The sequence below is a fragment of the Drosophila kikkawai genome, chromosome 2R (assembly GCF_030179895.1).
Source record: "Drosophila kikkawai strain 14028-0561.14 chromosome 2R, DkikHiC1v2, whole genome shotgun sequence".
Classification (NCBI taxonomy): domain Eukaryota; kingdom Metazoa; phylum Arthropoda; class Insecta; order Diptera; family Drosophilidae; genus Drosophila; species Drosophila kikkawai.
This window is the reverse complement of record NC_091729.1, coordinates 12480682-12508459: the sequence shown is the minus strand read 5'-3', so window position 1 is coordinate 12508459 and position 27778 is coordinate 12480682. Positions and strand designations below refer to the sequence as shown.

The following is a 27778-nucleotide window of genomic DNA, read 5'->3' as shown; positions in this document are numbered from 1 at the left end:
CTGGTTTATTTATCCAATAATTTCCCTTTAAATTTTAAAGTTTTAAATAATATTAATAGTTAAAATTAAAAAAAAACCCAAGGCTATTTAATAATCTTGTACTTATTTTTATTAGATTTCTTATTTTTTAATATTATTAATATTTCTCATGGATAAAATTTAAAAATAAGACTCATTGCTCTTCTTAAAAACCAGAACTGGTTCATTTATCCAATAATTTCCCTCCTAATCCCAAAATTGTCTTAACAACTACAATTAAAAAATACAAACCCAAGGCTTTTTGATCTTCTAGCACTGCCAGTACGAGTACTACTAAGTTCCTTTATCCGTTAATTTCCAGGCTAAGCTCAAAATGATATTTCACATTTACATACAAGCATATATATCACAACAGACATATCTAGATTGCCGTCTGGCCAACACAATCAGCACTCATCAAGCCAAAGGCCAATGGCTCTGTAGTTTTTGAAGTTTACGTTTTAAGATTTTTGGCACTTGACTTAGTTTGATACGTACGAGTGTACATATACGTACTGCCATTTATTGCTACGATCGGGCGTTTGGCGATTAGTAACTGTATATTTGGTCGGGGGCAGCAGTTATGATTTATGCCTGTAATTTGATAGAGTGCTGGCACGACGGGCTTTTGAGGCACGGACACGGTCCAATGCCAAGTGCTGATGCCGATGTCAAGTGTCAGATTACATTTATTTCGATATTTATTACAGAACTCAATTCAATTGAATGGAAACGAATTGAACGGTCAGGCTACGCAGCGGCAATTAATTTAATTAGTTTGACCAAAAGCGGGACCGAAGATAAGACGTTGAAAATTATAATTTATGCTAATACGAGACCGATATCCCCGGGGTCTTAATGCAGAGGTTGCCTTGAATTCCAAATAGCAAGCGAAATAAAAACCCCAAAACGAATGTCTATGTCACAGGATTTAAACACACGGCACAGAAAAAAATAGTTGAATCGAAACTAGAGCAGTTGGCCAAATGTCAGAAGCTTAGGCTTTAAGCCAGGCCAGCAGCAGCAGCACTCTTTTCATGGTCAGTCTAAAGTCTGCGGCGGCTCACACGGCGTATGAGTGACGTGCATGCTGAGGCGTCACATTTGCCAGCCACGAGCATAAATCAAAGCTCAGTTTACCGCTACAGCTTCACCCCACGCTCCTCACTAAGTGCCCGAGTCCTCCCAGCCTCTTTTCTCCCCCCTTTTGTGTCCACCCAGCCAAAAGCTGCATTTAATTAAATTTACCCGCTAACCACGCGTTTTGTCTTGGTCAACTCACAGCTCGCCTGCAGTTGTGGCCGCAGAATATAAATACATTTGTTATACGAAAAAACAAAACGAAAATTGCTTTAAATTTTAGTAACGGCCAGCTGCAGCCTGAGACGTGTATTTGTTTTACATCTTGTGGAATGTGCGGAATTTGGAGCCGCAACAAAAAAAATATGTATGTTTAATGGCTGTCTAATTGCCATTTTAAACAAATTATATTTCATTGCCGTGCTGTCATAATCTGCGATTAAAAAGAGCTCTAAATGTAATCAAACAGAGGAATTAAAATTGTAGAATATAAATCAATTAAATTGAATTAAATGTGTGGTGATTTAAGATCATTTGGGGTAATATTACACTGTTTATTACAAATATTATTCTGAAAATAAAGAAATTGTTAAATAAGATTAAGATTAACTCAAATCTTAAAAAAGATTTTAGTATTACTAAAAATATATATATTTTCTTAGCAAGATTAAAATGAAATAATAAATAAAAACTTGCTCTCTATCATAAACTTGATTCAATAATATTCACTTATATTCTTGGTTATCATTAAATATTATGGTTAATAAATCGTATAGTTTAGTTATAGCTTATACTAGCTGTAAGTCAACTTTAATGGCTACACATAAATAAATTGAATTATATTTAAGATGCTTTTAATGATAATAAAAGACTAAGTACGAGTTAATGCTATAAATTCATTGCAAATTGTAGTTTAATAGTTATTAGAATAATATTTAGATTTAGATTTATATTTATTAGTACAATGTCCTCCTAAAGCTACAATTTTAAAATTTATAAATTTTATTCTTTATTTAATTTATAGTTTATTTAAGTTTATATTTCTCTTGTATATTTTATATTATCTTAAACCGACCTAGAAAATTCAACAATATTTAAGTCCCCTGAATTTACTTGCATTTCAGTTCCTAATTTATTTATTTTATATTTTTTTTATTAGTAAAATGTCTTCCTAAAGCTATTGTACAATTTAAAAATTATAAATTTATTCTTTTTTATTCATAGTATATTTTCTATTACTTTTAACAGATCAAGAAAATAATTCTAAAATATTTTATAATAGTTACTTATTTATTTATATTCAATTTTTATTAGTAAAATGTTTTCCTAAGGCTACAATTTTAAAAATTATCAATTTAATATTTTTTTATAGTATATTTTCTATTATATATTTTATATTGTGTTAAACTGATCTAAAAAAGTATTATAAATTATTTAAATCCCTCAATTTTACTTGCATTTTGTAGTAGATTCTAATTTATTTCCTATTTATTTTCCAGCACCACAAAAACGATGTGGGCGAGGTGTTTCAGGATGAGCAAAATATGGCTGCAATCTTGATGCGGCGCCACGTCAAAACTGGCGACTTGATAATGGTAAGTTTCTGCAGGTCAATTAATTATAGCCACCCGCCTCCGCACGCCTGACAAGGTCACTCGGTGTGTAGTGCAATCAATGAACGTGCCACAAGAATTTCAATTAGCGCAAGCCATTAATGCATGTTCTGTTACCGTTTTTTCTGTTCTGTTCTTGTTCTGTGGTCTTTTGCTTTTTTTGTTATGACAGACGGCCATTGTTCTGGTCACTTTTGGAGCTAGAACTGTGGCTGGACATGCCGGCCATGTTGGCTGCTGTCGCACATTTCAATTTGTGTGTCTGCGAGGCGGGCATTACAATTAAACGCCCGTTGGTTTGGATATTCAGAACGAGCGCGGATAATTTGCGGATTTAGACAATTTCTGCTGATTAAGCATTAATTTATCGCCGCAAAAACGTTCAGGCCAATCGGCAGCTGTAAATGTAAATTGCCGGCCTTTGAAAAGCTATGGAAATAGTCAGGGTCGACTAATGGATACCCCAGAGGTGTCTGACAAAGTAAAACATATATATATCTTTGAAAGAGATATCCTCAAAGCCTGGTCTTATATGATTTTTATTTGTGTGGCCACCACCTTGGGCCAATTTGACAGGAGTACAAAAATTGTGATGGCGTATGGGCGATAATGCCAAGATATATGGCTTTAGACCATAAATGCTCATGTTTGTTAGAACAAGCACAATCGTTTAAATACTCCGATATGCTTTGGAATCAACAGCAAATAACTTGAGGCTAAATCAGACTCTAACTGCAGCACTAAGAGAGTTTATTTGTTGCCAAAAAGAAGTGTATTTACTCTACGTTTTGGCCATTATTAAGGCATTTCCTCACTGCCCCCGCCTGAAGGTCACCACAATTCCCAGTATTATATGCCATTTCTGTTTATGCTTTTATTTAGTATCCAATTTTTATACATCAGATAAGTTCTGGTGCCGTTTAATTATAAGACAATTGGCAATTAACATTACGCGAGCGGAAATGGAACTCAATATGAGGCAGGAACAAGTTTTTATTTTATTTTGGCAGGGAGGAAGTCTGCCTTAATTACCGGCCATTGTGTGTGAGATCTTTTCTCTTTCATGGAAATCGTAATCGAGATCGGCTCAGTGGTGGTGGGAAAAGAACCGAGTAGAAACCTTTTGAGGTTCACCTGCATGGAGAATTGCACAAGCAAATGTCACAATTCGGCTAAATTAATAATCAAATGGACAAACCAATAATCATGGACTCGTAAAATGGCCAACAAATATTGGCAGACAATAAGGTCAATAAACAAGCATCGTAGACAAAAGTCTTGGGGCCTCTCTGTTACTGCCCGCCCCTTCTCTTTATTTATATTTTTTGGCAATAGTTTTTGTTTTTTTGGACATCGATGACGTCTGCTTGGATTTAATTTGTTAAACAAAAAATGGAGGATAGGAAAAAAATGTATTTTTGATAATAATTACAGGCAAGAGCCAATAAAAGGTCAAACCACAATGTCTGGCGGCCCGGTCTGACTTGACCGACTTGTTATGGCCAAGTGCGCCAGGCCAGTGCTGCTGCTGCTGCTGCTGCACTGACAGTCAAACAAACAGACACACAAGACACACAAAAATTCATAAATAATATGTAGAAAATATACGGCACACATGTGAGCATGAAAAATGTTTGCTGCCCGCTGACATTTCGAGGTGCAAAAGCCGGCGAAAAGTTTCGCAATTGTCCGAAGCCCCCAAAAACGCAGCTGCACCATCTGCTGCTGGACATTGGACGATGATGATGTTGCGTCTTCCGGCTTGGCTGTGACCTTAAACGGACGGGCTTTCAAACCTCTCGTATCGAGATGCTGCCGACACTTTGTAATTAACAAGAAGTCAACGCCAACGCCACAAGATGGCCAAGTTGTGTAAGACTTCTGGCCATTTGGTTTGCCATTAAACTGAAACAAACAATGCCGACAAATTAAGTTGCAGTTGCAGCTGAAGCAGCAACTGAATTTACGGTCCTTATTTATGGCCATTTAATTAGGTTTAAGCCAAAAGAGTTTTTCGACCATAAAAATGTGCGACTTACTTAAGGTAATTATTGCCTCTGGCACAGCTTGATAGAAATATTTAAAATATTTTAGCACAGTGGGGCTGGAAGAGATTTTAAGCTGCCTAAAATTGTTGTGATGAAAATCTCGGAAAATACGAAAGACTTAAGACACGAACTGGCTTGTGAGCCATTGCAAAATGCGTTCAAAGGAAATTGCAAGCCCGTCAGCGATTTAATTTAATTACAGCTTACCTAACTGTACAGTCACACGCACTATTCGATCAGATATTCGAGCTTTTTTTTATTTTCCAAGGAATGGAAAGACACAAAGTTGTAAACCATGAATTAACTTCATTACTGAGCTTGGAATTTAAAGGTTCTTCACGAAATTCAACCAAAGCGATTCCCACACTACTTAAAAAACGTTGCATCCCCATAGCTATAACCAAAGTTATTCATCATTTTGATGATAAAAGTCTGTGTGGGAAACAAGGCGGCACACAAATCGAATTTGATTCAATATGTACATGTCAGAAGTTGAAGGTCGTTGTCTTGAATAGCCCTAAGTGACCTGGAGCTGAGTATCTGCTCGATGTATGGGCTAGCCACCCACTGCCAGTCGAGATAATGTATCCAATTTGGAGCCAATGTATGTTGACATTGACTCATTATCGCACACAGAGGGAGGGGAAGCATTTACATGCGAATATCAATTTCATGGCCAATTACACTCTCAGGTAACCAAAGTGTTTGCCTTGCGAATAGCTCCAAAAATTGATGACAACCATTCAGGAGATGGCTATTGTTTAAGCCAATTACAGGTGTAGATGGCTCCCTCCTCCCTCGATCCCCATCTCTGTTTGGGAATTTATCAAAAAACGAAACGAGCTCAAGGGAACCACACACACAACACAAGACGCACAAAAACAAATTGTACTAACAGCTGGCGGCTGGCTAACTGGGCTTTGTTTTACCCATCTTTGCCTTTAATGCTTACGGTCATTTGTTTGTGCACTTGAATAAATAAAGTAAAGTATCTTTCGGCCAGGCCGAGCTTGATTAATGCTAATTGCAGCAGCGATGCGTGCGGCCGCTGATGAATTGGATGCAATGGCGTTGCATCTGCGATGATGAATGCTTTTGAGGCATGACTTTCGGCTGCTAATTACAAGGGGCGCCGAAATGTTTTGGCCCTGAAAAACAAATCCAGGAAAGTCATGAAATGCATTTCAGTTGCCGTGAAAGGTGATCTTATGTAAGAGCAATTATACAGTGCTTTCGTGATATGCATCTCTCTATTAATGACTTTTTATGAAAGAGACAGAGAGGTAGGGTAAGGGCCGCTGGCAGGTAAAAGTATCTTCCGTTTAGTTGAAACCAATTTTAAGATTTAGAGGGGAACTTGTAGATTTAATTATAAAAGTTACGGCACATCACCTTAAGTTATAGAGGTCATGGAGGCTGCATTGTTTAGGGATTAAAGATTATACTCTACGGATTAAGATTAAAGACATTGAAGCATTGATATTGACTGTTTAGGTCACCTTTTCTACCCTTTAAAAAAAACCCAAAATGGTCATAATATTTAGACATTATCATTTGTACATCTTTTTCGTGTTTCAACTTCTCCTTTTGAACTTTATCAGTCACACCCACCTGGGCTCTCCCCAGATAGCAAAGACAATTTGCCCTTTTTTTCGCAACACTCTTGACATTTGACAACTCTTGGAAATATCAATATAAACACTGCCATTTGAGCAAACAGAATGCTGTAAACGGCAAAACAGAATTATTATTAGGTAGCCGAGGCGACGACATTTGGACACGGCTCTCAGCTTGATTTTGGCCAACTCTATTTGACGGCAATCGCAGCATCGTCATCATTAAGCAACGTTCATGTCCAAAGTGCCAAAACGGGTTTCCATTCGTCTCGCCAGAGCTTCTTCTTCTCACCTTCCCAACTAATTGCTGGCCTTGATATTTACAAAAGAGTCCAATGTGTGAGTATATAGTAGATAGTTGCTCTTCTTGGCTGGAAATTCTATATCTAAATACTTGGCTGACCGCCGATTTGCATTAGCCGAGCAGCAGCATCATCATCATCATCATCAAAGTGTTAAAATTGCACAATTTATGGGCCAAAGTCTCTTGAATTGACATTCAGCCGGAGATGGCAAGTATCTACAGTTGCATTTTTTATGCACCGGCGACATTTACAAATGTTATACAATTTGATGGCTTTATTCGTTTCGACTCCTCTGGCTGATTAGGCCCAATCCGGCTCTGGTCATTGTGCAATGAGCCTCTCAGCTTGAGCGAAATCAATGCAAAATAGTTTTGCAAATTGGTTTGGTCACCCCGCCCTGGATATATATCGTTTCATACTATATATACACTGTATATTATACAGGCTTAGGTGGACGACACAACCCCCAACTGCTGACGAGTTTGTTGCTTAAGTCTTTCGGGTTTTTGATTTTGGTTACTCGATAGCCGCAAGGAACTCGCCAGGAAAATTCAAAACTAAAAACTGAAACTAAATCGAGTCGACATAACAACGAGCATGTTACCAATATTCACAAGTGCCAGACAACTTTAGTTAGCAGCTCGTATGCAGATCGGGAGATCGGGAACAAAATCTCCTCCAGCGTTGGCCGCGTGACACGCGCCACGCCTGCTCTGAATACAAAGGATTAAATGCCGTCAATTTTGTGTTATTCAATTATGCCCCCGCTGCTCATATTTATTATTTAATCAAAATGCACAATTTTTCCTCAGCCTCAGTTGTGCCTGCAATTTCCTAGTGAAAAATGTTTTTTAATTGGTGCAACGCGGTGTGGCAAGCAACCAGATGATAACAACATTTCTGGCGGGTGCCGTTCGCATATATTGCATTTTAATAAACGTTCAGATATCGGTTACGTCAAGGCGTATACAACAACAAACATATCATGGATCGCTTTGGACCATTACCTGGTTTTTGGAGAGGCTTAAAGAGCGCCGGGCATTTTCACGCTTTAGATAGCCAAATTGGGTAAGATACCTGATGATGGGGATTCAATTTGGGGGGATTTGGTATCTGTCAGGGGATCCGATTTCAATTAAGCGGATTAATCAAAGGGGGTTAGTCCATTAATCATGCGGTGAAAATATAAATAGGAGTATGCTTTCATAAGCTTTTATATTTCTTATAATTATTAGGGATAGTTTTAAAGTATCTAAAGAAAACTTATTTATAAAATATTAGAAACATAGATAAATCAATCATCATTACCCTATCTCAGTTGCTAGATTTATAAACCCACATTAGATTGTCTCCAAGATTAATTCTTAGGTATCTCTGCATGGGTAAAAGCCCCCCAAAGCCTTGTAGATATTTAAATCCAGATTAGATGCAAAGATTGATTCTTTGGTATCTTAACTGAGGGGCACCATCGTGTGCTCTTGTCACACCCAGTCAGGCAACCTTGAGAGACCTTCACTTCTGAGACAGTTCTGAGTGCAAGGATAACCTGCGAGCGAGCAGTCAGTCAGTCATTCAAGCCCGATGGTGATGTCGATGTCGACTCCACTTGACTTTGACATGCAGCAGCTCGAACTTCATTAGGCCTGCCCACTTGGACCCCGAGATATACTTATACTTGGAGCCGGAGTTATTGGAGCGGCAACTTGAAAGCGCAGCAGCAGCAGCAGCGCTGAACTTGCAGCACTAACGCACCAAAGATCGCAACAAATTATGCTGAAAGCAGCAAAAAAACCCGAGAAACCCCAAAAACACCACAAAGTGCGTTCTAGTGGCAGATACATTTTGTGAGCAAATTAATTTTGATTGCTTTTGAGAGCCGCTGTGTGGGCCAAGTTCTTTAGCCATTGGCCACCACTGACCACTGACCATGGGCGGTGGCCACTGCTGTTCAGCTGATTTTTATTCTTTTATAAATATTCATTGACCAGTTGGTGGAGCCACAGCAGAGATACAGAACAGAATCTGGTGTGGAGTGGGCTGAAGGTGGGCTTGGAATATTTTTAACGAGCTGCTTTATGTAAACAAACTGTTAACACGGCCGGTTTCTCCCCTCGATCTCTATATACATATATCTCTCTCTCTATGAGCTTTAATATCCGTTCTTGTTCTCATTGTCGTGGCCGTAGTTTACGACTACATGCACTCGCTTTGAACAGCGATCTTAAGAGCCGATTAGATTTAACCTTGACCAAGATGATAACCAACAAAAAATAAAACTAGACAACAACAAAATTAATACACACCTTAACGCATTTCCATTGATGGCTTTGCTTCAAAAATCGAGAAAAAAAAGAGCAATAACTATTTCTAAAAATCAACAAAAATCAGCCTTGATTTTGCAGTCTTTGAACATGAGAGATTTTCATATAAACGACGCCCAAATACGTACATAATTCTCTTAAAGCGTGTTTCATTTGCATCCGAATTAATATTAAATGTATACACATATTTCTGGGGATCACAGTCCGCGTGTAAGACAGGCAACTTCTATTTCAATTAACATTCATTTTCTGACGGCAGCCAGCCAGACGACCAGACAGCACCAGTCATGACTATAATGATGAACGCTGGCTGCTCCTTCCGCCGGCTTGGGGCCAATGTTCGTGTCATGAATTTGCACAAATTATGCTAATTTCCCAAAATTACAAACCGCAAAGTGATTTTTTTTTCGCTCTTCTATTGCTTTATTTGTGTGTTGCCTCTGTGGCTGCTGCTGCCAATTTTTGGTGTTTGCACATTCGAACGCCGTGATGCTCTGGGCCAGGCCAAGTCCAAAAACAAATACGAAAAGGTGTTAATTTTGATTGTAAGTAAATTTTGGTTCAGTGAACTCTTTTGTGGCGTGTCGCATTATGCAACCGAAACGCTGCGGATTATCTGCGATCATTGTGTAGAAATATTATAAGTAGAAATGATTTACATTTAATTGAATGGGGGAAAAGAAACGAAAATATCATCACAAATCAATCAGGCTCATTGTCAGTTGATTGCAATCGCTGGGCGTTTCTGCAGGTGCCAATCAGGCTGTCTGTCTAAGCGTATCCAACAGATACGCGCACTTGTCCGAATTATTGTGTGTGTGTGAAAGGCTGCTACTCTACTTTTTTGAGAGACACAGAAACCGATGCTATGTAGAAACTGAAACTGAAATAGTAAAAAGCACCCGTGAGCGTAATGCCAAATCAGCTTAGCTCAGCTCTCCTCCCCCCTGAAGATATATAACAATCGTGTTGTGGGTGATTACATAAACAAGACAACTCTCGGACAACTTTATTTCGGGCCAGCTGAGAGCAGATACCCGTGGCGCAAATGTATCTTTAGTGTGTAAGCTGCGTGATTTGAAAGCAATTTGCTGTATTTCCCCACCTCGACACCCCTGGCTTTTATCCCCTCTAAAGCCGCGGCACATCCAATGCACTCTATGCCCCTCCATTGAACAACATGTAATTGGCCTGGCAGCACTTGCCGACAGCCGGAAAATTGTAAGGTCCATGATTATCGTAAAATATTTGGATCTTAATGTTGGGAGCCCAAGATATACCAATTCGAAATGGAGGAAGTGTATGATGGAAAGGGAATTTGGCTATTTTCTAAATATTTTATGCAATAGATTTGTTGATATAACAGTTTTTTGGTGATTTTAGAAGTTTTCAAATAGTTTTTATCAGAATAATGGGTTATGGTGTTATGACACTGCATTGTTATTTTCTTTTTTTTTTCTTTTTAAAAGAAAGAAAGAAGAAATGTACAGCAAAATCAAATTACAAATAAATTATAAAAAAAATAATATTAATTAATTGATATTTCGTATCAAAAATATAATATTTTCTTAAACTATTAGAAGCTTTAGATAGTTTTTTTCACCATAATTGCTTAAGGTGTTATGACACTGCATTCTTATTTCCCTTTTCTTATGCAATGCTTTCGATTGTCACAAACTAGACGGCTATAAACGCTAAGAAATCGTATGACACTTTTAAAATAAATATAAATTTATAATATGTTATATTTATAGATACAAATTTATGTTAAATCTAAAAATTTAAAATAGTTTGATAAATATTCTAATGCCTCTTTATTACATATAGTTCCAAAAAAAACACTAATTGCAAGCAACAAATGCAGTGTCATAACCCCATCAACAGATGCCTTACCTTAAAATACAATTTTTTGTTTTCAAAACCTATTTCAAATTTCAATTTGATTTGAAAGCGAACATAATTCCTCTAAACATACCGATTGCTTCAGTGTTATTTTACGATTTCCCAAGTAAAAGCTTTTTATTTCAACAACAATTAAGACGCAATTAATCGGCCACACTTTCAAGACACTGAGCCTGGGCAAATAAATCGTATTTGGGTAATTTATTAATTGGTTTTTCGCATAAATTGCGTTCAAGGCGAGGCGTTGGAAAACCACACTCGGCCAGTTACACAACACACGTACCAGAACTCTAACAGCGAGACAAACTTACGCCAAAAGTACCCCCTCGAAGCATTAAGTAAGTCTGAGGAAAATAAAGCACACAAACCGAAATAAGCACAGCACACGCCCAAAATGCTACGCCTAGTTTCTTTTCGGTTTTCCGAGTTTTTCTTTCAGCTGCTTTGGGGTGGAAATGCGGAAAGCGCAGCTAACGTGAAACATGTAAAAAATTTGCCAGACAGCCGCGTAAATTAAAAGATCTGCCAAATGGCAAATAAAACTAAATTAACTGTGTTGCCACAGACAGAATTTATAACCAAATTAATTTTCTTTAAGTTGGGAAATAACAGGAAAAAACACACATCGAAATTGAGCTGTTTGCTTAGCTCTTCTTGGCACCTTCTCTCCTCTTTATGGCTGTCAACTTACTTTCAATGTGAATGCCAGACTTTTATCTTGCACATTTATCATACGCACTGTGTGCCAAAAGCCATTTAAGTGTCGCTAACTCAAATATTTATCATAATTCAAGTGCCCAGCAAGATGCGGCCAGCTTCAGCTCCAGCTCAAGATCCAACAATTTTCATTGCACTCGAGTTGCATTTGAAGTGGCGCTGCTCTCTGGTCGGTCGTCGGGCTTCGTCTTGGCTTGGTCTGGCCCATGTCATCAGTGGCAATTTGTTGCTTGGCTTTGCCTGCAATTTGTTTATGGCACATGTCGTTGTTGCTGCTCTGGCTGGTTGCTGTTGACATTTAAGTGAAGTCTCGTGTGCGGGGACATTGAACTTTGGCGTTTTGTATTTGTTTAATTTCGTTTTTTGTCATTTTCAATAAATGCTTTTCGAACCCCAAAACCAAGTTCGTTGCCTAAGTCATTTGTTTGCCTGATTTGTGTAACACAACTTTCATGGGAACTCACCTTGAAATTGCTTCATTTATGAATTCCCATGGGATTCCTTTGAGAAATCTATAAAAATAAAGACTCTCAGCTGACTCACTTCCCTTTATTTATAGTATATTTAACTTGGCGTGATCTCAGCTGGTGGCCCGTTCTCGCAGTAGCTCTAATGTCCGACCGGCTTTACTCACTGTTAATATTTTAATTATAGCATTATTGCCCAGATTTAATTAGCTCGGCTCACGCCCGTCAAGTGGGAGTTCCGATGATCGATAAAAAAAACAAAACAAAAAGCCAATTAAAGCTGAAACGGAATCGTAAGCAAATTGAATCGAAAGCATTTAGTTGGCTAAATATGTGTTCACTCGGTGAATTAGTAGCTAACCTTTTTCAAGGCCTTTGGCCCGCTGGGTCTTTTATACTCTGCTAATTATTGCAATTACAGAGGCGAACCGAGGGGGGCAAGGGGGCAGACCAAGAATAGTGTGGAAACATTTCTTATCTAGATCGCGAATTATTTGCATAAAATGTGCAACTATGCAAATTGCAGCTAATTTTTATGACTCGGCCAGCGTCATTCAAACGCAACTCATATTCATATTGCTGAGTGCAGGCGCAGGCCAAGAATGTTGGCTAAAACAAATTCAATAAATTATTTAAATGTCCGTCGGTGGTCTGGTACTGCCCGAAATGGAGTCAGTCGCCGGTGTCAGTGGTTTGACAAATGTCCATGTTAATTTAATGTTATTAAGGCAAGCCAAGACCCTTCCCTCTGGTATTTAATTAATAAGCAAATCTAAACCTTTCTCACCTTTTTATTTTTTCTATATTTCAGGAGGGCAGCATTGGTCACGATTTGGTGATTAAGCCTTTGCCGCACGAACTGAGCCCCAATCCCGAGGAGTCGCACCACATCATCTTCAAGCGTGAGGCAACAGCCGCCGAAGAGCAGCTGAGTGACTTTGGTGAGTATCATCATCATCATCATCATCATTGAGAGCCCCTGAGAAGCAGGCTACATTCTTAATGGGCTCATTGACCCATAGAATGCCATAGAAAGCCACTAACTACCTTCATAAATCTCCCCTTTAGAGATCGACGTGAGGGAGATAGCATTTCCTGCTCGATCTTTACCACAAAATGCAAAATAAGAAGACGTAATCGTTAAACCTCAAAGAGTTCAATGTAACAATTCGCCCTTCGCTGAATGCATTTACCCCTTAACAGTTGGTGGCGCCAAAATTCCAGCTTTAGTAACCACTATAAAGTTATTTATTTAATGCCTGGTATTTCACTCAACCGAACAAAATGCCCCAAAAAATTATACTCAATACAGTTAACTGTGCGGCTACCTGACTTGTCCCGCTTCTTATATCATAATAAAGACATTCCAACTTTTGATTTTTGCTTAATTTTTTGTTACTTAATGTTGCAATTCCCCCCTCATTTCCGGTTTTTATTTATTCACAGCCTTCATGGAGCCCGACGATCTGCTGGCCAGCGAAAAGCTTGAGAAGCTGCAGCGTCGCCAGCGTCGCAGTCGCCGCAGTGCACCCAAGAGTCCCGACTTTGAGGACCTTAATGATGAGGACGAGGGAGCCCTGGAGACGGAACCACAGACAGCCGAGTCCCGAATCCGTTCGCGCCGCCAAGCCCCGTACATTATCTATCCCGAGGTCCTGGTCATTGTCGACTACGATGGCTACCGGCTCCATGGCGGCGATAATTTGCAGGTACGTGTGCGTGACAGGGAGCTCAATTGGAAAACCAAATGGATAGAAAATGGGGGGAAAAAATAAGTAATGGTTAGTAGGAAAAAACGAAGGAAAGAAATTAAGAGACGGGGCCGCGAATGAAGTTGTTTCGATGGCGATTGCAGACAGCCCGGGATTGTCTCTGCGTGTGTTTTGCGGATTTTCGATAGCCGTCGCACCCAATCCAGGCCCCGGAGGGGATTTCATAGTCAGAGAGGCTTTTGTAAAAGTTGTTTCTTTTTTGTGGGTCTCTTGGTCGCTACATATGTAGACATATCGCAGTGATAGATGGGTTTGGTTAGACAAATCCCCCGGGGGGAATGCAGCCCAGTTATGGTTTGTATTTCTTATAAAAGTGGACATATCTCAGGCAAATTCATGGATTCTTCCTTAGCTTTGGTACATTATTTATGGCTTCTCGTAAATATAATTATTATGCACATCACACGCTCAAGAGATTTATTGGTCTGGCCGAACTGGGTGCGTTCTTAAGTTCTAGCTTGAACTGTCAGAGATGCGGTTGAGATGAAAGTCTATCAGGGTGATGAATGTGTTCCTCTGAGGGATAACAAAACGTGTCTCATATACTATATTCCATTATACGTTATATTCTCTTCTCTCTCAGGTCAAACGCTACTTTATCTCTTTCTGGAACGGCGTGGATCTGAGATATCGCCTGCTGAAGGGACCCAGAATACGCATCAGCATTGCTGGCATTATCATTTCACGAGTAAGTAACCAAAAAAAAAATCAATCTATTTTAACTAAGCCTCCAAGGGGTGATCATTACACAATCGCCAAAGCCGCTACATCAGCAGCAGCAAATTCAACTTTCATTTGGCTAATTGAGTAATCCATTTGGGTAGCTCAACTCTGACCCCTGACTCCAATATGGGTCTCTTGCCCGCTAGCAAATCCGCTCCAAATGAACTGTCACGATCTGGGAATCTGGCTGAAAATAGAAAAATCGAAAAAATAAAAACATGCAACGCATGCGCTTCAATTCGTTAGAAAAAATGTGAACAATCAATTTGGTTAAAGCTAGGCCAACAAATTTTAACAAGTTTTTTATTTCGTTTTTTGGTTTGCTCCGTGTGTTGAGCTCCCTCGTGCCTGCCTTCTGAGCCTTGCTAAATGCTTTTTTTCTTCTACTAGAAATTAGCAGAAATTTTATATGGGCACGCGAATCGAGTTAGCCAGAAAAGTTGGCTTTAACCTTCTGGCTGGGATGTCCTAAAAGGCTTTGTAGAGTAGAGGAATTGGGGCAAGATGTTAATATAGGAAATAGTAACTGTTGGTAGATTTCACAATAAGTTTGGATCAATGAATTTATAGATCTTAAATGGATATATAAAAAACCCAGAGATTATAACCCCATATAAAGCTGGTATTAGCCCGTTTAACCAATAAAATCCTAGTATAAAATATCAGCTTAAAGCTGGCTATATCTGAATTATTTTAGAACACCATAAAAACCATAAAAATAGTAATAACTTGTGCCTGGTTCCTCTTACAACGAATGATCTATGACGTTCGTGAGTGATCTCTTTGATCTCTGTTAACATCTTTCACTTATTAACATTCAACTAATTTGATTGCATAACCGAGAGAGCCATAAAACACTTTGACAACATTATAGCATCGTTCGTGGCTTTGCTACCATTTCGCTTTGTCTCAATCTTGGACCTAGACTTTCTCACACAAATCAGTTTGCCGTCGGTTCAGGAAGCCATTTGTCGTGGTCGAGAGCGAAGAGAGAGAGAGAGTGGGCCAAGTGATGTGTGCAGGCTGGAAAGTGCAGAGCCAGCACACGAAAGTGGAAAATTGGCACAGACTGGGGATTGGGGCACCTGCAGCTTAGACGCCACCAGTTGCATCAAGCGGCTGCCCACACGACAACGGCGGCTCCAGCTCCAGCTCCAGCTCCGACTCCAACTCCAAGACCAACTCCGAGGAGACAACGATGTCGACGGTTACCCTAAGTACGTCAATTGGCTTTGGCTCTAACTCTGAGGCAGCGGAGGCAAAAAAAATTATTTTCAGACCGCATAAATAATGCAACAGCCGCCGCCGCAGCAGCGACTGCGTGTTGGCCGTGGTTACATAATCTAATGGGCCACGCTAACTGCAGCCAGCGTTAGCCAAAGTTGACTCAGATCAGATTTTTTTTTCGGTTGGCATGTGTTTCTTTTTTTTTTTACCAATTTCACACACACCGCAGACTTCCTCTTCTGTGCGAGATCTGGGCCCACATGTGTACGCATATCGTATCTCTTGGATACAGATAGACCTAATGTATCTCGGCATCCGTCGCTAAACAGTTTCTATGCTGCTAATGAATGTGGCGACAAATGAAAAAAAAAAGAAGTATGGAAGTCGGGTAATTACTCAGAATTTGAGTTGGGCAACAAATTATTGGCCGAAAAGTCACCGAAAAAAAAACAAATCAAACAAGAAATCAAAACAACTTTATGGAACATATTTAAATCGGAAGAGATTTGCTTGATAAATGGCAACCGATCACTTTTGCATATTTAGAGCCATAATATATGGAATATGAGTGCGAACTTTGGATAAAAAACAACCCAAACAGCTTGACCCCAATGACAGTAACAAAACACCAAATGCCTTTTCCAATTGCCAATCGCTTATTTCATAAAACAAAAAGTGCCAGAGAGACACCCAATGCACGAAATCCCCGAGTCACATAAATTAATCACCGATTGACAAATAACTAAGAGAATTACTTAGGCAACAACTCCGATCTACGAGAGTTGTTCAATTAATTGATTCTAACTCGGCGGAGAGTCGAAAAATAAATAAATAAGCCGCAACAAAGTGACAACAAAACGCTGCAGCATTAATAAGCCATAAACTGCGTAACTTGGCCAAGCTCCGAAGGCGTTAAGAACTGCAAATCGAGCCATTATTTTTGGCCCCTCTCCCCCTTCTCACTACCTAATGATTGGGAGGCAGAACAATGAGCTCTGATCGAGTGCCAACCCAGTTACGTAGGCAACTCTTAACTCCTAAGAGCGAAACTTGGCCAAATCAAAAATTCTAATCGAGTGGCAAGCGCTCAAATTACATTTGGCCAAGGGGGATTATTAAATGGCTTTTTTGTGGCTTAGTATAAAAGGGTAAGCTGGGAGAGTATCAGTGAGTTAAGAAGAAAGAAAAGCTTTATAGATCAGCAAGAAAATTTCATAATCCCCCTAAAAAGTTTATTTAATTAATTATATTAGTAAATACTTCTATAAAGACACAAATTATATATCAAACTACTTATTCATGTCTCTTAAATACTTCGAAATCTAATACGAAGTAGCAACCCGTCGAGCTTTTGACGTATTTCTCCATGTTCGCCACACGATACGCACCTAATAAATTGCGCATACGCAACGTTGCCGCCGTTGGCCGCATTGAAATATGTGTGTGGCGCAAGCGCAGCGCCAATGCGTTCGACACTTGTAGTAGAAACCAGAGTAGAGGCGGGGGGACTACAGGGGAAGGCTGTTTAGCTTCTAACGGAAAGTTGCCCGCAATTAATTAAAATGTTAATTAAATGTCACAGATAAAAGTTCAAGTCAAGTCGGTAGCCGACTTAAGCTATCTACCTACCCCCACGCCAAATCACAAATCCCAAGCTATATAAATCTGATATATAGTGTTGGCTTTATAAATCTGTATCTATGGCTTGTTATGATCACCTGCAGCACACTGCTATCAGCTGAAGGAATTCCAGCAAGTGATTAATGGATTCTCGCAATAGAAAATGGTTCGCTCGACTTCCTGCCCGAATTCTGGACTCTCCCCAATTTCAGCGGCAATCGGCAATCGACATTTGGCATTCTCCCCAAGCTCGAGAGTCTTATCTCGACGACTCTATCTACAGTGCCACAGAAATGCCAAATAATGCATGGAGCGACACACCCAATCGTAAAAATAATACCAAATATATATTACTCTTTTGCCAGCTCTCATATTTGCCAGTTGTCATAACAAATTCCTTGACTAACGAAGGCCCGGGATAGGGCGCTGGCCAGGTGTTGGCCCCAGGGCACATTTCTTGCTCTGCCCAGACCCATATCCATATCCCCAAATCCGCATATGTTGGAGGTATATATGTATATAGGGTGCCGGTAGCCAAAAATGCAAGTGCCAGACAAACATAAATTGCATTAATGCAAATGGAAACGTGCCACACAGAGTTCGGACAAGGCAGGCAAATAAATAAATAAACAAATAAATGATTGCCAGGAGAGGGAGATGCCGGAAAAGCCGGAAAAGTTGTCTTGCATTCAACACCCTAACAGGGAAATGGTGGTTTAGATAATTGCTATGACTTGTTTATAATCCGATTTTCAACTTCAGCTGATCATTGCATTTGAATATTTATTATTTGGTTAAATCAACTAATTGCTTATTCATGTTGATGCTTAATAACCAAGATGATGGATTATAGATTTATTTATAAATATTTATATAAATTTATTAACTTTTGGAAACTAGTTTATTAAAGCTTTCTTAACAATTTATTAGAGAAAAGTAATATAAAAGAAGATCCTTAAGTTGATATATTATAACTAGTATTTAAAGTTCTATAATCAAGGCTTTCTTAAGCCGCTTTTCCTATTTAACTTTTCTTTAAATTATTAATTTATTATTTATTAATTAAAACAAACTTCCTCATAGACTCCCGTCTAGTTTTAGGGTATCTTAAAAGGAAAAGTCTCCCTCATATCTTGACCCAAAAGCCTAACGGCTCTGCTCTGTGGGTGGTGGCCCAATCCCCAACTCAAACTTAACCGCTGTGTGGGCGCCGAAAGTCAAAGCATATGTCATTGTGTGTTGGGTGTGTGTGTGCGAGTGGGTGTGAGCCAGTGTCCACCACCCTGTTAGATAGTTTAGTGACCAGCCTTGCGAAATGCTAGAAATTACAGGCAATTGCATTGACAGTTTTTTTTTTCTTTTTTATGCCCGGTAAGATTTATATGCCCGGCCCACCAAAGGAAAGGAGTCGAGGAAAAACCGGAGTTTATAGTTGCTAGCCAGCCTGGGCTGCAAAATTAAATTAAAATATAACATTTTCATTTTGCTTTTAATTACGCACAAAAGGCTATTGCAAAACTGTCGCAAGGCTTTAGTTTATTTTTGAATTTTTGCCGTACTTTGTACTCCATTTTTCGGGGGAAAGGCAAACCGGTCCCGGTCGTGGCTCGGCTACATTTTAGGTCCTAACTGACAGTTTCTTTTGATAAGTTTTTTTATTTATATATATTTTTTTTTCTTGTGGCTTTTTCCGATTATTTGACAAATGTTTGCCTGCACAAGTTGCCACTTGAATTGTGCAATCTGTAATCAAAGATGTGCCAGGTCATCCATGGTCCAGCCGGGAGAGGGACCACGTTAAGCTGGTCTGTTGGTGGTCCGTCGTCGTCTAAGGTTTGTCTTTCCCAGGCCAACTTTTGGGGTGACGTTGATTGCCGTGTATGGTCGTTGGGGTCTGGGAAAAGCAATAGCTCTTGGACAGCAATTAGTTTTGCATGTTGAGGGGAATTATGTAATAAATTATAATATTTGGGAATTATAAGACTTCTTTAGAGAACTTTTAATCCCAAACTTGACTTGAGTATCTTCCTCGCTGCTCTAATAAACCACTCAAACTGCAATTCCATAACAATTATTTGTAATTTTCTGAAATACCAATCTGAACTCCTTAGGTTTCTGCCTTTCCCACTCGGTTCAGTTCAGTTTGATTTGATTCCAAGGCCACACAGTCGAAGCATTTAAAATTCTTGATAGTTTTTCGTCTGTCGAAAATTACCAAAAATTCAATTCGAATTTTTCGTTGATGTTTTTGTCTTTTTTTTTTTAATTCGGGAGAACGACGTGCCCGCACTCTCAAATGATCAATGTGTCAGATCCAACGGATAGACTTTGAGTGCGGACTTTTAATGTTGGAGAGCCAAGCTACAGATACAGATACACCCAATCGAGCGGATACGTTTTGCATCCAAAGATTTCCAAACTTCGCTATAAGATCTTCAAGCTTGTATGTCTTTATGGATCACTTTGTCAGACCGTGTTCATTTCCTCGACATCTGCTGTCCGTCCGGTTAGTTGGTAATTTATCAAAAGACTTGGGAACCGAGTAAACTACAAGCAAGCCTGCTGCCGGAGTATCTATCGTTCCGAGTTTGTGTGTGTTTTTTTTTCCTGCAGTTGGCAAATGGCTGCAAATCAAATGTGTCAACCGAGTGCGGTTTGTCACTTAACTTTGGTTTTATCACCTGCACCGGAGACCTGGGGCTGGAACTGGAAGTGCAACTGGTTCAGATTAGCCCCCTGAGCCGTATTAACATATTGATTTGCCTAGGGCTCAAAGTGATTGACAATTGTGTTATTTTAATTTATGTAGCTGTCACTTTGGCCAATATCTGTACCGCCCCTTCGGTCACGACACGAGTGAGCTTACTATATACACATATATGTATAAAGAGTTGGATTTACGACTGCTGAAAGTTGCCCTCGGATGTACATAACTGATGAAATTGCCACTGCAACCGGTAACTGCAACTGCAACTGCAGCTCCAATTATGCAACGCACAATTGCAACTGGTTTTTTTCCTCGGTGGCCTAGCCTAACAATCAAAAGCAACGAAATTTTCAAAAGGAAGCCCACACGACTTTGACTTTGCCCGTTTCGATCGGTGGTGATCCAAACACAGAGAAAAATTAAATAAAGTCATAGTGGAACTAATATCTAAGATTTATTTGGATTAAGAGTAGCCAGGCATTTGTCATAACTTGGTTTTGTATGGAAATTAATTGTGGCCCTGACACTTTTATAAAGAGTTATGGGGCCATGACACTGCATTGTTGATTTTATTAATAGGAATTCTTTTTCTCAGGCTCTTGGTTTTACTTGGGTGACATCAAGAAAAACTTATACAACGATATATGTATATTATTAATACAAATTCTTAGAAAAATCCCATAATACCATCAGGGTTTAGGGTAAATGGAGAAGATTCTTAACTAATTCTAGGTTTTAATATATTTATAAATTTTTAAATATTAATCAAATATTATTTTTAATTTTATATGCAACTTATAAGCTCAAAATTAACTAAATTTACTTCCCGGTGCATTTACCATGATGTTCATCTGCTGCTGCATTGGCCTTATCGCTTGACTCGACGGCATTTGCAGCACGTTTTTCACGTTCACTTGATTTCCGTTTCGACTTTGGTTTCCAGCTTCATTTTCACCATCGAATGGGCCATAAATATTTCACCTGAAGCTTTTACCAGCCAAAATGTCAAATTAGTTGCATCATAGCATTAGGATTTTGTATGAATATTTAGACATTTTCACTACCTGATGATGATGACCCACTGTATTCTGATGTGGGCCACTAGGTTTAAGAGTGCATTTTATGAGGCTATAAGTGTTAGCTTCAGGGAGTTAATAATTGGGTAATATGAAGAAGAAACTGGCTACAAAATAAGGTATTAGGTAACCTGTTCTTAGTGGTACTCAAAAATTTTAAACTCCTTAAAAAAATATTAGAAAATATTATATTAATTAGAGATCTGGCTAGACCTTCATATATTCATTGAAATAGAAAACCGTTCTCCATTAATACCCCAAATAACCCATAATTTTCCTCCACTTTCAGGGCCGTGATGCCACTCCCTACCTGGAGCGTAACCGTGTGGGACGAGATGCCATTGACTCGGCCGCTGCTCTTACGGACATGGGAAAGTATCTGTTCCGGGAACGACGCCTGCCCGTCTACGATATTGCCGTGGCCATAACCAAGTGAGTGCAAGGGGGGAAATTTGGCCAAGTTATCTTGTGTGTTTTGAGTTCTCATTACAGAATCGACAGTGAAACCTTCACCGAGCAGTTCTTCCTCTCTTAAAACTCTATTCACTTTCACCAAAGATTTTTTTATATAAATACTATTGAATTACTCGTGTCTAGGTATGATATGTGTCGCAGGCGTAAAGGAGGTCGTTGCACCAAGGGCACAGCGGGTAAAATCAGATTCTAAAAATGCAAATTTAAGGAAAATCCTAGCCTTAGACTCATACCCACACACACATTCTCACACGCACATAGAACAAATGTCATTGCGGGTGTTTAACATATTTTAGCTAGTTTTTGGTTTGCACCTCTCGAGCTACAAGAAATAAAATTTAAAAAAATAACAAACTTAAGTTGACTTAATTTGCGTGTGGGTCTTAATCAATTACTTATACACCAGAGACACCGACACATACTCACACTAAACACAGACACAGACAATTTACAACATTTAAGAAAATGAAAAAAAAAAAATACGTTAATCTTGCGAAGCGTTAAACTAATTTGTGTAGCATTAAACCGGTTGATTTATTTAGTATTTTGTATCTGCTTTAAGGTTTCATTGGTTGAAGCATACATTTACATTGAGTTTTAGTTTAACATTTAATTTTGGTTTAGGCGCCTTATAGGAACATAAATAATCGGTTGATTCTGATAGATTATTAGCTTTTATTTCGAGGAAATAACTTGGTTTTATATTAAGGTTACAGCTTAATATTTTATGGACTTTTTTAAGAATATATATTTTGGATATGGTATCAAGGTTTGGCCATTAAAAGTAGTTAATAGTTGAAAAAGCCTCATTAGCTTATTATAAATTATTATTAGTTTTGAATCATTTCTTAGTTATTGCCTAATTGTATTTTAATTCTTTTGTTTTTATAAGAAATTTGAGAAATTAAGATAGTGAAATCTAAATTTTACAAAACCTTTATATACCGAGAGAACCTTTAATAAGTAAAGAAATTAACTTACACATTATTTTATCTATTTGAAGTTAACAGATTCTAATAATAAATACATTTTTTTTATAAGATAAGATATATTTTAAGTTCCTTCTTTAGTATCTATATTTTTTAGACTTTATAGGGCATCTGTTCTCCATAGATAGGTCTCTTCTGTTCCTTCCTCTGCTCGTGACTCTCAAAAACTGCCACCAATTTGACTCAAAATATGTTTGCGCAAATGTTCTCGATACATCCGATCGAGGCGAGGCGAAAACAACTATCGATCAAATCACCGTGGGGAGATAATTGATTGAATGAAGCTGAAAACCCCCAAAACGAAACGAAATCTAAAAATTTCTACGCATTTTTGAACAATTTTCGCCCGCAGACTTGATATGTGCCGTCGCACCTCCGCTTATGGTGAATGTAATCGCGGTACCGCAGGTAAAGACCCCAGCCACTAGCTGCCAATTTGTTAGCCAACATCTGTACAGATAAATGCAAAAAAAAAAACGCAAAAAAAAACTGGCCAAAAAGAAACACAGAAGTTAAGCAAACGCGTTAAAAATAAATAACATTAAAGGCGGCCACCGCCGAACCCAAAATGCGTCGCTCCATCATCAACAAAATCAAGCAAATTTAATTGAATTTCATGCACGTCTCTTTGTCTCTATTTTTATCCTCCTTCTATCTCTCTTTATCTGTCTCCCGCCTCTCTCTTTTGGAGATTTGAATTTCTGTGTGTTGTTTGTGTCTCGCACGCGCCTCTGTACAGCAAGCAAAAAGAACGTCAAGAACAGGAAATGGCTGCGCGCATGCGCCATCTTGTGGCGTGCTCCTCAAACTGTACAGTTTCCGGTTAAGCCTTTAAATTGTACAGAAATCTCTGTTTCTTTGCCTATCGATCTCTCTTCGTTCTGTGTGTAAATATCTCTCAATTTTTGTATTTTGTATTTTCCAGCATTTGATTGTGTCAACTGCATGGGAATGTTTTATTTCCAAAACACAAGGCTTCTCAAACTTTCGTTTCCGTTCTATTGTCAAATAAAAAAACTATTTCCAATTATGTGTGTCTATATATAAACTAATAAATATTATTAGAGTTTCAGCGTTAAAAACTTATGAAAGGAGTGTTACTTGAAATGTGAATAAAATTAATTTATGAATTATTCCAGAATAAGAAAATTCTTATTTATATTTATATATAGTAAAAAAATATGGTTCTGGAACTACTTTATTACTTTCTAAGCTTTTTAAAGAATATTTATAGATTTAAATATATTCCATATAAGTCTAAGTAACCCACACTTTCTCAATTTACTAACATTGGTGAACTTTAAGCTACTCTGGGCTCAAAGCATTGGTAATTGTGACTAAATTTACACATTTAAATGCACCTACTAAGTAATTGCTCTCTCACATCGATTTACTGAATCCCCTCGTCCCCCTCACCCATCACACGCTTCTCTCAGCGGTTACAGTTATTATGTAAAAATAAAATACGATGCTTGAAAGCGAAAAGAGAAAAACTAATTGCTTAGTTGCACAAAAAAAAAACATTAGATTTTTCATTTAATAACTGCAACAGCGCTTGGAGACTTGAAAAAAAAATTGTCAACTTCCTGTTGGACAAGAGAGAGAAATAAAAATGAAAAAGAAAATGTGTTTGAGAAAAGCAGCAACCATAAAACAACCAACTAATTGCCTGATTTTCGGTGTGTTTCGCGTGTTTTATTTCGGAAAAAAGGCTTCGCTTACGTCGGCGGCGCATGCGTGGTGAACAAGCGACTGGAGAAGGTGAACAGCGTGGCCATTATCGAGGACACTGGCGGCTTCAGCGGCATCATTGTGGCTGCCCATGAAGTGGGACATCTGTAAGTTATAAACAATAAATAAGTTATAGCTTTAGGAATGAATTTGGAGTCTTGAAAAAATGTTGGAAAAATATATTGATTGAAAAGTAAAATTAAAAAAGTCTGTCTGAATAATTAAGGCGTATTAAAAATTGTATTAAAGTCTTCCTTTCTTATTTTGTAATTTTAAAATATTTATGAAGCCAATTTTTCTGATTTTTCTGCCTCTTTAAATATTTTTTCTTGGTTCAAAGCGGCTATTTGCCACTCCTAAACTAAAATCTTGTTTTTGTTGCAATAAATAAATATGATTTGTTTTATCTTTGTCCGTTTATTGGTGGATTGGCAAGCGGAACCTTCCACTTCCCCTAAAGACACACTCTATTTAACGCCCCAAATCCCCAAACGGGAGTTCATTTGGCACCCAAACTAAAAAAAATATACAAATACAAAAACATGAATAATTTCCGCCGCTGGAAACTGGTCAATGAAACTCGTTTGCATTTCCGTTTGACATCATTCGGCGTGCAATTAATCAATTAACATTTTTCCCCGCTCAATCAAAATGTGTCTCTTGCTCTGCACTCAGGTTTCTATATATATATTTTTTATGCTTCTCAGGCTGGGAGCGGTCCATGACGGTTCACCACCGCCCAGCTACTTGGGCGGACCGGGTGCCCAGCGCTGCCGCTGGGAGGATGGCTACATTATGTCTGATCTGCGTCACACAGAGCGAGGTTTCAGATGGTCCGCCTGCACTGTTCAGAGTTTCCATCATTTCCTGAAGTAAGTTCGAGGGATGTCTTGAAGGGGATATCTTAATGATTTACTTTTCTGCTCGCAGTGGAGACACCGCCACCTGCCTTCACAATGCCCCGCATGAGGACAGCGCCTTGGGTCGATCGCTGCCAGGAACCCTACTATCACTGGACGCCCAGTGCCGCAGGGATCGAGGCACATACGCCTGCTTCAAGGACGAGCGAGTGTGCGCCCAGCTCTTCTGCTTCGACGCCCAGACAGGATACTGTGTGGCCTACAGACCAGCGGCTGAGGGTTCGGCCTGCGGTAATGGTTATGTAAGTATGAAGTAATAAGATGCGTAACGCCATGTCTTTTTTGGGTTGGTTTTGAGCTAACTTAAGGCTTTGTTATATGGTCTTTGGCACAGTCCAGCTATTTTAAACCTATTTTTGCTCCTGAAATTGAATTTTATATCTCTGATGAACCCACAGCACTGTCTGGATGGTCGCTGCACACCACTGCCCTCGAATATTATTCCCGATTATGGACACAACTATCGTTTAGTATACAAGTGAGTATAGTAAATATGGTAAATCCCTTAGAAAAGACTGTTTTTTCCAGTAGTTTTGTTGTGTAAGCTAAGACTTTTCTACTTACTAAAAAAAAAATATGCAAAACACACACAAACCTTTGAGTACACACGATTACACTCAAAAAACAAATATTTTAATATACAAACTTTTACACCTTTACACACCAATTCGAAAACAACAACAACTACAACAATACGCACACCAAAACACAACAACAATCTGCAATTTATAAACATAGTAAACTCAACAACAAGAACAAAGATGCAGAGGAGGATATTGAAAATAGTAGTGAGGAGACCGATTCGCAGGAGGAGGAGGCTGAGAATGCGAATGAGAACGAGAACGAGAGTAATGAGGAGGAGCAGGATGAGGGCAACACTAGTAGCGAGGAGCAGGAGGCCAATCGGCAGGACAACAAGATCGAGCAGAGCTCTGCTGCTGTTGGCGGCTCTGCTGCTGCCACGACCACGACCACCATTAGGCCCAAATCCAAATCCTTTGGCTATCTGCATCGCATTCTGCCCGAAAACCGTGTCCTGGTCCAGACAAGCATCAGCAGCAGCGTCAGCAGCAGCAGCAGCAGTAGCGGCAGCGACGTTGCTTCCTCCACCACTTCATCAACACCCAAACCGACAACAACAACAACAACCACACAAACACCCAACTTATTCCAAATCTACACACACGAATTACGAAAACAAATCCAATACTACTTACACATGCTACAGACACAACAACATGCTACCAAATTGCAACCAGAACAACAGCAACAGCAGTCACAACAACAACAGTCGATAGTCGAAATCCCTTTGGTACAGAAACAAAAACGCCTTACAAATTATAGTGTAACCAGCAGCACCAGCAGCAGCAGCAGCAACACGAAACCGAACAGCAACAAGGACGAGCAGCAGCAGCAGGATGGCGGCCTTCCCGATGAGGAGAACGAGGCGACTGCCGGCATTCAGAGCAATGAAGCAATTGAGCGGCAAAAACGTAAGTTCCACACACCATCCACCACCACAGCCACAACCAAAGCTGCGCCGACACCGATCACCGATAAGACAACAGCATCCGCCAAACCGATAACCACATCATCATTCCTCGACGCGTACTTTAAAAAACTGCAAGCCTTGCATGATGGCGCGGTGACGGCCACCACCACCACAACCACCTTTGTGTCGTCCTCGGTGAGCTCGGCCAAATCCTCGCAACAGCAGCAGCAGCAGGAACAGGCGCTGAAGCAGAAGCAGCAGCAGGCGCAGGAGCAGCCAAGCGGTGGAAGCGCCTTCCTAAAACGTACGCCCCCCAACCGGAGTAGTATTAAGGCATACCAAACTAGTAGTAGCAGTAGTAGTCCCCAAGAACAGACTACCAACTACATTGGCGACACCACAAACAACCTGCCAGCGGTGTTGGACAGTAACAATGGCACGGAAACAGCCAAGACACCGAAACCGAGACCCAAAATCAAGACACAAAAACTAATACGACGCACACGAGTCATGTAACGATGTTGCAAGAAGATGCAACTCTAAGAACTCTCTCTCTCTGCTACCAATTTAGCCTAAGCTACAACTACTTACTGCTAGCCTGAAAAAAAGAATACAAATCACAGTTCCAGAGAGCTTCTGCAGAACCTGGAGAACCTCCATTACCAACCTTCAACGGCTACCCCAAAAACCAATCAGAATACAAATCCACACACACTAAACAACACGCATCACACAAAAGTAAATGCCAAAACCGATCGAAACCGATACCGATACAGATAGCGATACCGATTCGTTATCCTTGCGTGCGGTAAGCCCAAACCAATCCAGCATTCAGTCGGGTTCCTAACTCAGTAGTCTAAAGCTTGGCCCTAAAGTACGCTACGAATTTTACAGTAGAGCATGGATTTGCGATAGTTTACTAGTAGTACTCCTCTATTCCTATTTATTACTCTGCTGCCT

General features: G+C 39.4%; 1 protein-coding gene across 9 annotated transcripts in view; it reads left to right on the top strand.

Annotated features, from left to right (window-relative positions):
- Nucleotides 1-27778, top strand: part of sona (sol narae) — a 50304-nt gene that overhangs the window by 20707 nt on the left and 1819 nt on the right. Inside the window, exons 4-14 of one of the 9 annotated variants that reach the window (XM_070284177.1) lie at nucleotides 2598-2693; nucleotides 12899-13028; nucleotides 13534-13796; nucleotides 14443-14547; nucleotides 21502-21644; nucleotides 23028-23083; nucleotides 24387-24513; nucleotides 25114-25278; nucleotides 25337-25568; nucleotides 25725-25804; nucleotides 26683-27626. In XM_070284177.1, coding sequence (XP_070140278.1) covers nucleotides 2598-2693; nucleotides 12899-13028; nucleotides 13534-13796; nucleotides 14443-14547; nucleotides 21502-21644; nucleotides 23028-23083; nucleotides 24387-24513; nucleotides 25114-25278; nucleotides 25337-25568; nucleotides 25725-25804; nucleotides 26683-27334 — 2049 coding nt within the window. In that variant the 3' untranslated portion in view covers nucleotides 27335-27626. Of the gene's footprint in view, nucleotides 1-2597; nucleotides 2694-12898; nucleotides 13029-13533; nucleotides 13797-14442; nucleotides 14548-21501; nucleotides 21645-21809; nucleotides 21863-23027; nucleotides 23084-24386; nucleotides 24514-25113; nucleotides 25279-25336; nucleotides 25569-25724; nucleotides 25805-26064; nucleotides 27627-27778 lie in introns of all 9 variants that reach the window. The other 8 variants (XM_070284176.1, XM_070284174.1, XM_017172337.3 and 5 more) reach the window with 8 other exon arrangements.